The 15,824-nt window shown below is 40.3% G+C and overlaps 1 protein-coding gene across 1 annotated transcript in view; it reads right to left on the minus strand.

The window, feature by feature from the left end:
• The window catches only part of lrp5 (low density lipoprotein receptor-related protein 5), a 74,249-nt gene extending 63,479 nt beyond the window's left edge, over positions 1-10,770 (minus strand). The window contains exon 1 of the mRNA XM_061077103.1: positions 10,539-10,770. Coding sequence (XP_060933086.1) covers positions 10,539-10,593 — 55 coding nt within the window. The 5' untranslated portion in view covers positions 10,594-10,770. The remainder of the gene's footprint in view (positions 1-10,538) is intronic.
• Between the last annotated feature and the right edge of the window lie 5,054 nt (positions 10,771-15,824).

Genomic DNA, 15,824 nt, shown 5'->3' on the forward strand with positions numbered 1-15,824 from the left:
GGTCGTCCTGTGTCGGCTTCTGCTTCCTCTTAACCCCCACACTGACCTGCACACACTTTACACTTCACTAATAAACACCAGCACTGATCACAAGTTATAAGAAACAATCTAGACTCATGATCCCACATCATCGATTAATAGCTAAATACATTTGATTATAAGTCTGTTTGTGAAAATGGAAAGAAACAAGCAGACACACACATAAAAAATAGTGTTTTTCAGTTTCTGTGATTTATGTGTGTGCACATGGCACTGCAGTCCCATGCCCTTTTATAGGCATTGGAGAGGTATTTGCCTATTCTGGATGGGAAAAACTGACATGGGCTTTTAACTTACAATCACATGGCAAACATCAATATAGGAACACAGATGCAAAGATCTCTGCAGTTTTAGAACGTAAGGTTTTCTTTGAAAAACTTGTAAAGAACCCATTTAAGATTTAAAATATTGGTGAATGAGCCCCAACAATCGGAGCAATAATAGGGCCGACTTCCTGTTTGTAGGCGTTCCATCGCACGTCACGCCATCGCTGTTTAATGTCAAGGCTTAAATGTAACAACATCTCAAGGCTTCCTTGACGGATTTTTTCGGTGGATCAAATGAAAAAGCCTGGCATTGCATGTCAAGTACATGGTACTTCCTGTCCAAGCTAGGGGGCAGTGTGATTATTATTGCATATTGGCATAAAGATATGTTCAGGTCAGGACCCTTATCACACACGTGAAGTTTGACAGTGATTGGAGCAAAAGTTATAGCTACTTGAAGGTTCATTACGAGACATGGAGATTTGCCTGTCCCAGACGGAAACTCAAAAGTTTCATTGTATGGCATCAGCAACTCCTTTAAGCTCTCATCATTGACCACGACTAAAGGGTCTTAGGTTCATCAGGATGTGGTCAACCTGCTAGGAAGAGTACATCACAGTATAAAACATGTAATTTATTGTTGCCAGTAGGGGGTGCTATGACTACAACTAAATATTGGCATGCATATTGTGTTCAGGCTTGGGCCATGTAAAGTTTGGTGCAGATTGGATAATGTACACTGATATTGAAACAACTTCCTGTTTCCCGGCAAAACATTGAAATCCGAAGAGGCCCTTTTATCTAAATAAAATGTTAATATGGGAAAAAATATGACAGTCAATACTGCACATGAAGACAGTCCTATAAAAACACGACATGTCATGACCACATTCTGCATATTTTAAACAAGGTTAACAATGTGTATCATAGAATTATCAATCAGTCATCAATTAATGTGTTTATTTGTATAGCCCATGATTCTGGACTTTTAACTCTTGGCTAAAGAGTTTTTGTTTTTTGTGGACTATTCTTATTATTAGGGGTGTCACGATACCAAAAATTCAGTAGTCGGTGCCAATACCAGTAAAATAACACGATTCTCGATGCCAATTTCGATACCACCGTAAAAAAAAAGGTGCATTATTTGGATGTTGTTAATGTCATATACGGTAATTCAATGTGCTTGCGCTGCGCATATACTGAGGGTTATACGGTAGTTGGGGTCGCATGTGAGTGACGCTTTGTTGTGAGACACGTTATGCATTAAATGATACATCTGCCTCACGCCGGGTTTACACCGGACGCTGAAGCGACGCCAAAGCGACTCGTAAGCGCAGCACGAAGCCTTAAATAACAGCTGGCTCCCATCCACTCCCATGCGCCGCTTCAGCTTCCGGTGTAAACAACCATGTGCCGGCGCGCTAAGGATTAGCGCGGAGCGGCGGCGTTGCTTCCGTGTCCGGTGTAAACCCGGCGTCAAACGCAAAATACTTCCATACACGACTCTTTGTGCCTTTTTACTAAACAAGTCGAGGTGGGGCGAACGCTGCAGCCGCAGTTGCCATCTTGGTTTTCTGAATGTAAACGTCGACTGGCGCAGCACCGATGCTAATGCTAAGTTGCTAACAGATGCTGGCATCGAAGCTGACGGTGCCTACGGTACTTCAAAAACTTGGGCATCGGCATCGTTTTGTTATGTTAGTATCGAAAGGTATCGTAGGTATCGGTTCTCGTGACATCCCTACTTATTATGGACACTTTTATTTTTTTAAACTATTTCTGTGTTTCCTTGTTTTCAGATCAGTTTCACTTTGTTTCACTCTGTGTTCCACTCTCTGTTTAGATGTGTGTTCCACTGTGTTTTCTGTTTTATTTTGAAAGTTTGATCTCCGTAGTGTTTCTGTTCAATTCTTTGTTGAGTCATCTGTTAAAGGGACTCTTACCTTTGTTGCATTTGAGAATTACAGCACATTCGAATCATCCCGCCTTCCTCCAATGCCCCACCCCCTCGTTCCCATCCGCGTTGTTTTTTCTTTTGTTTTTCCCCCTGGGAGCGGCTGTTTCAGTACGCCGTGGACCACTTTGGTCTGCCATCGTCAGTCGCTACGGTCGCTACTCGCTACTGTCTGCCGTGGAATCAAAACAAACCCTATAGTTGAGGACGCGCCTTGATGACGCGAGCCCGAATGCGCGACAAGAAGCAGACGGGCTTCCTGTCGGTTTCCATGCAGCAAACAGACAGGTCTGTCGGCCAATAAGGTCCTTCGGTCCGAAGAATTTTATTGGTTGAAGTTTTCACTAAATATTACGAGAGTGAAATAATTGTTTGCTTTAACTCCTGGTGGGTCTGTCTTGCATTTTAGAGTGTCATTACCTTATTAATACCAATTTAACCTTATCCACAAAAAGTGTAAAAATGCAACAAAGGTAAGAGTCCCTTTAAGTCATGGTCATGGTCTCTGTCAGTTTTGTCTCCAGTATCTCCTGCCTTGTTTTCTTCTCATGAACAGTTTGAATTTTGCCTTTTGTTTCTTCGTGCTCCTTGTTTTGAGCTATTTGGAGTAAATTATGTTTTTTGAATTGGATCTACCTCTCGCCTCGCTCCTAAATTTTGGGACCATCTGCTCAATTCACAAAGGCAAAAAACACCACCTCTTTACAGATAGTATTTCTTTCATGTTCACTGTGGTGCATTCAGAGTAAAGAGGGAGAGAGAGAGGAGAGAATGAAGATGCTGTCAGGGCAGGGCAGGGAGAGAGCGGGTGACATGGAGTTGAGTGAGAAAAGGTTCACGTTGATTATTATAACAAAATAAGGACATCATACCAGTCTAATCCAAATGTACAGACTTGGCCTACATGTATTTGTATCTCAATATTTTTTGTAGTAAGTAGTTTGCTAATAACAGACGATACACAATTATAACTCCCTGTGAAGCCCAACAAATATACAAACCTGTCCCGTTTAGTGAACTGTCTATACGATATTAAAGACTGGATGTCAAATAATGTCCTTCAATTGAACTCTGACAAAACTGAAATTCTCATTATTGGCCCACATCACTTACATTTGATGAACATTAGGTTATAACCACTCACAAGCCTGTGAGGTCCTCAGGAAGAAACCTGCTAGTTGTTACAAATATACGTTCCTTATTTTTGCAACAATCCAAAACAAAGACAAACAATGTCCAGAATATTCTCCAACAAAACCCTGTTGAAAGTTTGTTGCTTGTGGAGTTGTCCATGCATCTCCGTTGCAAACTAACCAGCTTGGACTGCCTTTGGCGAGGGGGAGTAGGGCTCTCTGCATTAGCTGTATGCTTGGCCAGCAAATGGTATCTAAGACTTGTCGTACTCCAGTGGGAACTCATTTCACATCGACAGTAAATGCATATAACTTTGGTCTGGTCGAGAGAACCATGTGGCTTGGCTTGAAGCTGGACTTTATTCATTTGAGGCTTGTTTCTGCTTATTAATGGCCCCTCAAAAAATGTGTGGTGTTAAAAGGAATATGCGTTAACTCATTTTTATAGTGTTAACCTTTACAGCCCTAATTTGTATCTCAATATTTTACATATTTATGTATGTTTTATATAATTTGATACACTTATCTAATTGTATTTTAGTATTTTTTATGAACAGAATGTTTGCCGATAAAGTCAAGAGAATTGGGACCAGACTTTACCCAGACCTTCAAGCATGCGCAACACAGCAGGTGGTTCTTGGCACAGTGGCGCTCCCAACAGCAACAAATCCTCCAAATTATTCAGGCGAGAGCTGGTGCAGCCGGCAGGGACAGGAATTAACGTATTACTTCCACTAGGAGATCATGTTCTTACATGTTTACAGCACCCTGACACCATCGTCGGCTGTTATCACCACAAACTCTCTTGACATCTTTGTCTGTGTCTTCTGGCACCACTTTTAACACAGAGTATATATTTGTATTTATTTTTATTTTATTTTTGTTCCTGTCGCGTGTTGGAAGCGCTATCAACTGGATTCACTCACTGTGAATCCAGCGGGGGATTCCTTGCTCTATTCACACATCTACTTCTTTGGACTTTCTATGGACTTTATACTAGGGGGACAAGCGAAGAAAGTCTGCAAAAATTGCACATGCTCTTACTTGCATTTACACTAGGGGTGCAAAGATTAATCGATGTAGTCGACAAAAATCGATGACAAAAATAGTCGGCGATGAATTTAATCGTCGATGATTTGTTGGTAACGTCATAGCGCATGTTTTTTTAGTGCCTTGCAGCTGAACTAAATGTCGTTTTACCGGAGGTGCTGATGGAAGTAGCTGAGGAGTTAGCCATCTCGCTCCCTTCCTATCTCTGAAAGTCACGCATGTGCAATAGCGACAAAACATGGACCAATGGCGGTGTCCGTTGCAACACCATCCCGTAGCAGAAAGTCAAAAGTATTGCTGAACTTCACCCTTAACATAGCCCTAAAAAAAACTACCTGCAACATTTGTAAGGCGGACCTGCTTTCCATGGAAGCAGGACACGAGCATTTGAAGAGGAGGCACGTTTGACATCGTAACGTAGACGATGCAGACTCGCCTCGGTAAGATAGCCTGTTATCTAGCTTGCTATATAAACAACCTGTGTGCAGGATTCTAGAATCCATTACAAAAATTTTATTTTTTAATCAGAATTATGCAGTCCGAAGAAAGTTTGTTGATGTTTTTATTGCTGATACTTTTCCTTTTAAAAGAAAAATGACGACCACAGAGGGGGGGTCGCGAGATGTCGTCGACAAAACAAACACAATTTTTAAATAATTTAAAATGGAATTTTTAACCCTTTATTTTTATAAATATATAAATAAATATGAGTTGAAATTGGAATAAAAGTTCTTTCAGTTTTTTCCTTTTTCTTTATTGACCCATGAGGTTATTACGACACTGATTAGAGGAACGAGCAAGAGTTGCAAGGCCAAAAGAAAGTCCTTACGAAACAGACAATCCCAGCTGCAGCTCAAAGGACATCAGATGAGGTGGAAATGTTTAATTGCACAGGCAAAAAAGCACAAGACACAATCAGCGAAACGCTAATTAAACCTGCTGCTGTAGCTCGAAATCTGGCCATGCATGAGGCTAAATTATAAGCCCGTTAGCTGGAATCAGTGCCGCTGTCTAACGGGACCCGGCGCATCACCGACATGGCCCGGGACATAAAGTGCCAGCTGGTGGATAGAGTTAAGAAAGGGAAATATGCTTTACATTAGATGAATCCACAGATATATTAAACTCTGCCCAGCTTCTTGTTTTCAACAGATACAGTTTTGAGGGAAAACGTAATGCTGTTTTGCTCCGCGCTCAGGAGTGGACATGCACAGGTGAGGACATTTTTACAAAACTAAAAGAAGAAAAAGGCAGGACTGAAAGCGAGAGTCTTACAAGTGGCACCGCACGTAAATTCCAAACACTGTATTATTCACAGAGAATCTCTTACAAGAAAAACACTTGAACCAAAGCTTAAACATATTCTTGACATTGCGATAAAAATGATCAACTACAAACAACACGTCCACTCAATATCAGACTTGCTCTTGCGAGGTAATGTGCTGAGCCGCCTGTATGAGCTGCGGGACGAGGTGCGCATATTTCTGAGGGAGCATGGATCCCAGCTCACTGACCACCTCACTGACCCTGACTGGTTAACAAGGCTGGCGTACTTTTGCAAGACTTTCTCAGCCCTGACTTACATAAAGAATAAATACAGAGCGCAGCTTAACGTGGAGAATGATCTCCGAGTCGCCGTCTCCAAAATAAAGCCGAGAATGGACTTGCTCTGCTCCATGCATATTGCCCACCTATCTCATTAGTGAGTTTAAGAAATTAGAGTAATGTTTAGGCTAAAATAAATAACCCTAAAGTTTTTGTACACGGCAGCAATAAGGTGTCTTCTGGTCGTTATGCATTTAGATGCGCACAGACATCACCTATGCACTTTTTATACTTACAGCATATGCTCACTCAGCCCTGCTGTTTATACAGGGAGTTTCCCTGTAAATTGCTGTAAAATAATATCATGGCTGTAAGGCTGTTGATCTTTTGTGCTATATTAATGCCAGTGTTTGCATAGGCCTAATTGTGCGTGTGCGTGACTGTGTCAAACATTATATAACACATCCAGGGTGGGTGGGGGACGCCAGTCTCTGGCACCGTTACTTTGGGGGTCGCAGGCTGAAAAGTTTGGGAACCCCTGAGCTAAACCAATTTTTTTTACAATGAAACACCAAAATATTGGATTGGTAAGCAACTATCAGATGGGAAAGTAGAAGAGTTTGAGGCTAGAAGGGAAATCTGAAGGCCTGAAGGAAAGTACGAGAGATGTGGTGACACACATGCACCGTTCTGCTAAAATGGGCTCTGATAAGGCTTAAAGCAAGAAAGCCTATTTGCTTTCTTCAAGCAAAACAAAACACATGAACAGAGAAATCCTCCCTTTTCACATTTCTATCTCCTCCATCCGTTCTTATCCTTTCCCTCACTTATCCTCTTTTTCCTGTCTCGCCCCTCCCTCCATCATACTTGGATAAAGTCAAAACAGGACAGAACTTCCTTGAGTTTGTAAAATACATAAATATAGCCCATAATGCCTTATCTGTGTTTCTTTTGTTTTTTTTAGACACCTGTTAAATAAATGAGTCTGGTGGAGCATGGGGAGCTGGAGCTGACCACCGCAGGCATGGTGTCTTTGTAAAATGGTCCACGCAGAATGCTTTACAGGACAGTTTTACATTTACACATTCACACACACCTTCATACAGTGCATCTATGTGCAGCACTTTTTTCTATGACTAGGTGTAATTCAGGGTTGAGTATCTTGCCCACGTACACTATGGTATTCGGAATGGGGAAGACTGGGATCGAACTACCAAACCTTCTGGTTGAGGACAACTGCTCTAATCCCTGAGCCACAGCCACCCCTTCTGGTGACTGTAGGAACATACCTTTTTGGACTGAGAGAGGAAATGCATAGTCCAGGATCTTGAAAACTGTGTGACTCTACCACCGCACATCTCCCAGTTTTGCCTGGACGTTTTTCACATAGGGGGAATTTGGGTAATCTGGGACATTGAGTAATGTTCCAACAATCTAGTCAACAGCACATTTACTATAAGTTAGCATGGATATCATGTGACTGGAATCACGTGACTTCATGGGGGTCACAGAAAGGGTGGGGCATATGTCAATCAGAAACCCCTCCCCTTGGAATTGGATGACAAGGTCATTGACATAGGTTATAGGTAGGTTTGACAAGTTTAATGTTAAAGGTATACATTTTTCATAAATAAGACAGTGTTTGTAATTGTTATATTATATAATAATTAGTTTGTGATATTTGAGTCATTGAAAATGTGTTTGAGTTTTTTTCTCCAAACATTTTTGCTTTGGGACACAGTTAAAGACCATGTAAAGCAAAGTAAGTTATTTGTCTATTAACATGCTATATATCAGTAATTGATTATTGAAAACCTGAAAAGAATGGAAACTATGTAGTACTGAAATATGAAGTTTGACCGATTCCTGAGTTTTCGGTGATTCTGAGAAGGGCAATGACATGCATGGCGAAGCGCGGCCCTCCTTAGTATAGCAAGCCCCCCAAACTAGAACACTGTAACATCAATGGTTCTCTTTCTGCTTTATGTAGCGGTTGTCGGCTGTTCACACAGGTATCTAATTTTGAATTGCTTTACACGGCCTTTAAGTTTTCAAAATGGGGGAAATATGCATTTAGGTAGTTATATGTAGCATATGGTCTGCAGATGTCAAACAGGTTTTAATGGTTAATACCGCCTGTGCCTGTCAGATGAATAATCTTTTATTGCTATTTTTGCTTTTTGTTGATCCTTAATTCTGTTTCACCTTGTTGCGTTTTCACTTCTTTGACGGCTTCTGCATGCTCCCTTGTTTGTTCTGTTTTTAATTTATAAGCATTATATCCATTAAACATAACTTCTGTTAGCAAACTTTCTACAAATGTTTAATAAGAAAATTTTAATGGTTTGAATTTATACCGAGCTTTTCCAGTCATGACCACTCAAAGCTTGACAGTTTAGTTTGTCAAATGATGTCACAATCATAAAATAATGATTTTGTCAGCCCACTCTTTATCAGATATTGGCTGTGATGCTGTTTGTGAACCTGTGAGGGGGCCAAAGAGAAGAGGTTTACCCAATTTACATTTACTGTTGATGAGAGAGTATAATTTATGAGAAAACCCAGCTATACACCAAGTGATAGAACAATCTGTCTAAACATACAGTGAATTAACACCACTTTGGTGTTTTTAGTCAGTGAGCGCAAAATGTGCGTACAAGCAGTCGACTTAGTGCCAAACGCAGGAAATCATTTTCGCTTGAGGACCAATAACAGCCAACCATCTTAACTTGAGAAAAAGCCCAGTCTTCTTTTCTGTTTCTGTTTCAATCTAAACATCAACTTATTAACATACTTTAATTTTACTTATGTACAAAATGAGCTAAAATGTTTGGTAGTGTTTTATATGGTGATATGAGTAATGTGTCAATAAATGTCAGTATTCTTAACAATTGGAAGAGATACAGGCAAACCTATCTTCTACATGGTATATATACAATCAGTCCAAGATTTTGACCACAACCAATCCCATCAATATATCATTAGTTTCAAACATGAATATAAAACATTTGACATCTGTGTCTAAAAACAAAATGTTCAATACATTAAGCTTAGAAGCTAATGATACTCTGAGAAGCAGATAAATTGACTGTAGGCACAACAATACACTTTTCAAATTAACTTCCACTAAATTTCTATTAAATATGTTTTGAGCAAATCAACTTGATAATAAACTGAAACACAATGTCACTACAGCTACTTTCAGTAATGTACTCTACTCCGCGGATCCACGGAGGAGGTGCATGTGTGAACGCAAATGTCCAAGTGAGACACTCCGACGTTGATCTGACGATGATAAGAGCTGACGACACTGGGGTGCTGTACACAATATCAGGTGATCTACACAGCAGAATTAACACTTCCTGTCTCTGTCTGCTGAACCATATGTCCGAATTTTACTCGAATGTCATGTCTGAAAATGGCTTTAGTGTGGTACAAGTGCAAAAAAACACACATTATACATATATTGTAACATGTTGAAGAAAATAATGCTGTCAATTGTTTCAGAATAGACTATGCGAGCAAAAAGGGGCATACATTTAAAAAATAATCTAAGTAGAAATTGACAAAATCATGAGAAATATTTGATCAAAGAAAAGCTAGCCTACAAGGAAATTAAAGCTGGCAATGCATTCAGTCCCATTTTATGTTCATCACTCACCTCTATGAACGTATATCTGCTGCTTTTCTGAGATTCATCAGTTACAGGATTATACAAATGTAATTTCAGATTGGATGTAAACTTTGTTTTATAGTGAAACAGTCATATGGCAGTCATCAGAATTGAATCATGCTGGATATTGTATTGGGTTATTGTGTAATTTCCATCAGCTAATGTTTCCAAGGTTAACTGTTTAAGCTTTATTTATTTCACCAGTACACATTGACACACATTAGTACGGTTTGATTGAGGACTTTTGTATCTAAATGTTAGTGAGGACTGTCTTCACACATGACAGAATGTCGAAGCTCCGCCTCGTACTGGTGCAGTTTGGGCGAACAAGACCGCAAATCAACCGGCAGAGAAAGAAAGTCTGATAAAGACACTGCTCCAGTGGCACAAACCGTCTAGTATGTTCATCAGCATTTTCTTTCAGAAATAAACATTCCTTTTTCATCTACTTCTCCACACTGGAGCACAGAGTCTGTCTGACATCCGACACCGAGGAGGAATCGTCTGGAGCTGCAGAGGCCCGTGAAAACATCCCAGGCTCTTTTAAAACTTGATTTGTGCTCCAGCAAATAAACACACCGCTGAGATTAAGCAACTGTCCAAAACGGTTTATCTACAATAGGTTTATTCAGCTATGAGTCAGACACCAACGTAACATTTTAAGATATTTACTGCAACTACATAGTTGTTGTTGTACCCTTGGGACATAAACACGTTCAGAACAAATACCACAGCTAGCTGCACACCTCAGTGTGGAGAGGCGAGCACAAACACACAAATGGAGCACAGCAAGTTAACTACAACGTTCTTATCATGTTCACCCTGGTGGCTCCAGTCTTTGTTTCCTCAGAATAAAAGTGAACAAAAAGGGAACGTACCTTGAACTGCCGACAGCAGGCAGCTCCTGAGCAGCAGCAGCAGTAGACCGCCCATATCAGTTCCTCTAAGCTCTAAATCCGTAAGTCCCGCTTCATTGTCGACTGTTTACTCTTAAATTAAGTTGTAAAGAGGTCCACTTTCGGTGTGTCCATGAACACATGAGTTGGTGTTCTGTTGTACAGCTAACTGTGTGAGTGAGTGTGTGCGCGCGCTTCGCTATCGACTACACTTTTTCACTGTTGAGGCACTCGCACTACTTTATACTTTGGACAGTCGAGCTCGTGCACGGAGAGAAGGGGCAGGCGGACGTGGTATGACGTCATGCAACACAAGGCGAACAGATATTTTCTAAATTTCACAAAGTCCACTTTACTAATAATGTCATATATACCTTTTTATTTTAAACTGACGTTACGACCATATCTATGTCATCCTTAAACTGGATTTCAAGCAGACCTACAAAAATCAGTGAAACTTAACTAAATTCGTCGAAGGACAATTGTTTTTTTAGCAAGACATGAACAATAAAAACAAGACAAAACAAGGGTAGATAGGCACAGATATTGCAGATTTGGGAGGGCAATAGTTGTCCCGCATTGACCTTACAAATGTTGAATAATTATAATACAGTAGAATAAATACAATAAAAACAAGAATAATAAATACTATATAAGATATTTTAAAAACTCTTGAAAAAAACAAAACATGAATACCATTGCCATCTGCCCCCCTGGCCTGAATTAAAAGTTGGCATGGCAGTGATAATGAATATGAGTTTGAATCTGGGCCAAAGGGTAAAAGAAGGTGGTGAGTACTTCCCAATAAAATAGATGTGGCTTTCCTCACAACCTGTTTGTTGTGCAAGTCAGTGAGATTAGCTTGCTTGAACTCAAAGGGTTTTCTTGATGTTTAGGATGTTTGTTTTTAAGGTTCTGTTTTAGGAGAGAAGAGTGTAGTCTAGGTCCTGGGGAAGATTTGTATGCGCTTCATTTAGCGGAGAATATCAAAAACTGTTATAGACTAATATTAGCCCACTGAACAACGTGGGATGTGTGCCAAAATCTCTATCCGAGACGAAAGTCCTGAAAATGACCACAACAGGTGACACTATTATCACACTACAGGTGAATGGGACTTTTTTTCTCCTTGGAGATACAAAAAGTTTTTCTCTTAATATGAACATTAATCTGGTAGAAATTGATGAGGATATATATAAAGGGGGAAAAAAAAGTCCCATTCACCTGTAGTGTGATAATAGTGTCACCTGTTGTGGTCATTTTCAGGACTTTCGTCCCGAAATATTCTCCACTACATGAAGCGCATACAAATCTTCCCCAGGACCTGTACCAGTGAGGGGCTTGAGCACCTGCTGTTATGCTTCTTGTTTTCAGACATGATATTCTGAGGAACTTCGGAGAATTGAGTCCACACTTTCTTCAAAGGTTGCAATTCACACATGAACAATGCACGGGGAGATCCTCTGCTCAGACGTGTTAACAACAGCAACAAATTATACAGAGGACTCAGGCAGGGTTTAGTGCAGCAGGCAGAGGCACGACTTAATGTAAGAATTCACATGCTTTTTTTAGAGCACATAAACACAGGCGTCAGCTCTTATCACCAAAAGCTCTCTTGACATCTTTGTTAGTGTCATCTCCATGTATGGCACCGCTTTTTCATCTGGATATATTTGTTGTTATCTTGGTTAATTTAATACATTTTTTATGCTGTCGCATGTAAGAAATGTCATTAACACCTCCACTTGCTTGCGATAAATCCTTCTGTGGGATCTCCTGCTTAGTTCTCACATTGGCTCCTCTGGAGTTTCTTCGGACTTTATTCTAGGGGGCCAGGTTGAGAAATTTCAGCAAATGTACAGAGGATCTCACTTGAACATCTGCATTCATACATAGGGTTAGGGTTAGCCCCTGCAGAGAAAGTCCTGAAGAAGTGTCTGTGTATGTATGAGTAGGTGCATGTGTGTGTGTTCCTGTCCAGATATCAGCTTTAGGGTTAGAATTAGGTTTAGCTTAAAGGTTAGGGTTAGGGTAAAGGTTGGGGTTAGGGATAAGTATTTAGTTTTGATCATTAAGGTTAGGGTTAGTGTCTTCAATAAAATAGAAGTACAAGGAATCTTAAGTACCTTTAGCAGTGATGCTCTATAGGGATCAGTGGCCTGTAACCAGGGGATGGGGTGGAAGAGTGGTGTGTTTTACTGCAAGTGTTCCTACTCCTCTACCTGCGCTCCCCTGTGTCCTTGTTGCTTCAGTGTAGCACCAGGCTGTTTACAAAGACATTGCTAACTGCAGCAACCCCTGATACAGTACCTGCAGTGTACGGATTCCTGCTGATACAGGCTGACAGGACAGTGGAGAGCGATAAGAGGAAAGGAGGAGGGCTAGCAGTGTTTGAGAATGATAGATGCTGTAACTCTGGGCACTTCTCTAAAGAAATTATTTATAATAAAATTCAGTCATTATTATAATAATATATAAGCCTTTAGTTAATGATGAACTTACAAAAAAAATTACAAAACATAAATAAACATTGACAGATGAATAATACGGGCTATTTTAATAGTACTTATTATTCATTGTAAATATGTGCAAGTCATTTACAAACTTTGGCTTAAGGGATGAAGGTTTGTAAATGATTTAGCTAGATGTTTAAACATCATTAATACCAGGTGAGGAACACTTTATTTGTTCTGCAGTGCTTCTATGTGCTGGCTGCTTCTGCAGGCTTGGGGGAGTTTATAGACAGCTATCTTTTCTGACACATGGAGCCTAGTCACTTGCAGGAGCTTCACCTGCAGGTCATATCTGGTTCATGGGTTCAAATTAACGCCTGGTCCCACACACTCCACACAACGCTCAAGTATTTGTTGCGAGTGAATGTATAAACTCACCAGCCTGGATCAACTGACTGTAAATCCTTTATAAATGTTTAGTCACTTGGGGGTTTTGGGGCTTTTAATAGGCTAACTTAAAAGTGATTAATGATACATCAACAAATTATATACTGATCATTTACTAATCATTTGCTCATGATTAACCAATGTGTTCAAAGGAACTGATACTTGCATATGTCCTAATCTTTATAAGACTTACAGGTGATTCCCAATACAACAAACCATTACTTATTTATCATTTTCTAATGATTTACTAAAAAGTTGGTAAATTACTTGAATAAATGAACATACCACTTAATTCATCATCTACAAATGTATATTGATGTTTTGTTAATTATTAGTTCATCATTAATAAAAGGCTAATACATATTTTATGATTGAACGTTATTATTACGTGTTACCAAGAATATCACTGCTGTCGGAACATTGAATGTTTAGCGGTTAGCATGAGACCCCACTGTCTAATTTCTACATGTTATCACTAAAATGTTTTCCTCCTCTTCTAACATTGATACAGCCTTCACTCTGTGGTGAGCATGCTGCAGACATTGCATCCACAGGCTCTTCTCCTCATCTCTGGGAACTTCGTACCTCTCCATCCTCCACTGTGCCCACTTTCATCCAGTACACAACATGCCACACCAGAGACATTTCTAAGCTAATACAAAGGAGGCATACAACCCGCCTTGAAAGATCTGACCATAACCTGCATCATCTCTTGCCTGGTGACAAACCTCTCATGCACAAAGTGTAACGTGCACAGTGAAGAGGTGATGCGACAAAGGTTTTGAAGGATTGTAATGAGTCAACCGTTTGGGAAGATCTCCAAAAGGGTCATGGGGAGGACATCGACAGCCACACACACTGCATCAGGGACTACATCAACTTTTGTGTGGACAACACTGTACCACCCAGGAACTGATCCTGGCATAAATACTTGAGCAGTGAGACATTTGAGAAAGGAGTAGTTGCTAAGACCAGGAGGTTAACTGATATAACTTGTCCTTTTAAGAAAGACAGATACCTTGTAAGACTCCAAAAGGTGCATCTTGTTATAAAGATGCATCATGCCATGATGCTCTTTGTAGACGAAGCTTCTAACATACGAAAGATGCTAAAATTCAAAATATTAAAAGAAAACCGATCTCTCCGGGTGAAAAAGCGGTGCCATACAAGTTGAATCAGGCGTCGGTGTCTATGTGCTGTAAACAAAATTACGTGATCATAGCAGTGGAATTCATATGTTACTTCCTGCCTGTGCCTGCTGCACCAACCCTCACCTGAATAATGCAGACAATTTGTTGCTGTTGTGAATGCGTCTGTGCAGAGATCTTCTTGCTGCGTTTTGCATGTGTAGAGGGCAAATTGCGGATTAAGTTCAGTCCCATTCCCTGGACTTTATCTGCAGGCGATGTCGGAAAAGGTCTTTACTGTCACTTTAAATAAAACTCACAAAGACAAGTTTGTTTCACTAGTTTATGTTATTTTACTCCTCACAAATTTTAACCAGCAGCTACTAATACTCCACCTGATAAAGTCCCTGGAGCGGCTTGTCCTAATTTTTCTCTGCCTCCTGGTAAGACCATTGATGGACCTGCTGCAGTTCGCCTATTAGCCTGGCATTGAGGTGGATACCTCCAACTCAGAGAAGCTGTGGAGCACTGTGTAATTTATGTTCTTTGATTTCTCCAGTGCTTTCAACACTATTCGACCAGCCCTTCTGGCGGAAATACTGGAGCATGCTGCAGTACACCTCCAGGATACTGGAAAATGTGACCAACCGACCCCAGTATGTGAAGCCCCAGTAGTGTGTGTCGGCAGGGTACAAATACCGACTATTTTTCATACATGTTGGTGGAACGTTCCGCTGGGGCTGCTTTACTTGAATTTTGTAGTTGGCGCTATCAAGCTATTTATACACACCCATATGCAAGATCCATATTAGTTGTAAATATTGTTTCATGAAGGGTGTGATGTGTTTCGAGCATGTTAAGCCCCCCAAAAAAATGTGATGAACTGTAAAAACAAAACATCAACTCTTCGTGATTTGCCATAGCAAGATTTTAACAAAAATGCCAAGATTCATAAACTATGATTGAGCCGGTTTAAAGCGCCTTCTGACCAAATTTCAGCTGGATGTGGTCAACATGCTATGAAGAGTAAATCCCAGTATAAAATACTTCATTTTTTGTTGCCAGTAGGGGGCACTATGACTAAGACTGAATATTGGCATGTAGCTGTGTTCAAGCTGAGGCTTTTATAATTACCTCCTGTTTCACGGCAAAACATTGAAATTCAACACAACACCACGGACACAATCTCTGACAATAGTTCACCAGATTATTTTAATTAATTCATTATCTACTCACCACTA

The sequence above is a fragment of the Limanda limanda genome, chromosome 8 (genome assembly GCF_963576545.1).
Source record: "Limanda limanda chromosome 8, fLimLim1.1, whole genome shotgun sequence".
NCBI classification, from domain to species: domain Eukaryota; kingdom Metazoa; phylum Chordata; class Actinopteri; order Pleuronectiformes; family Pleuronectidae; genus Limanda; species Limanda limanda.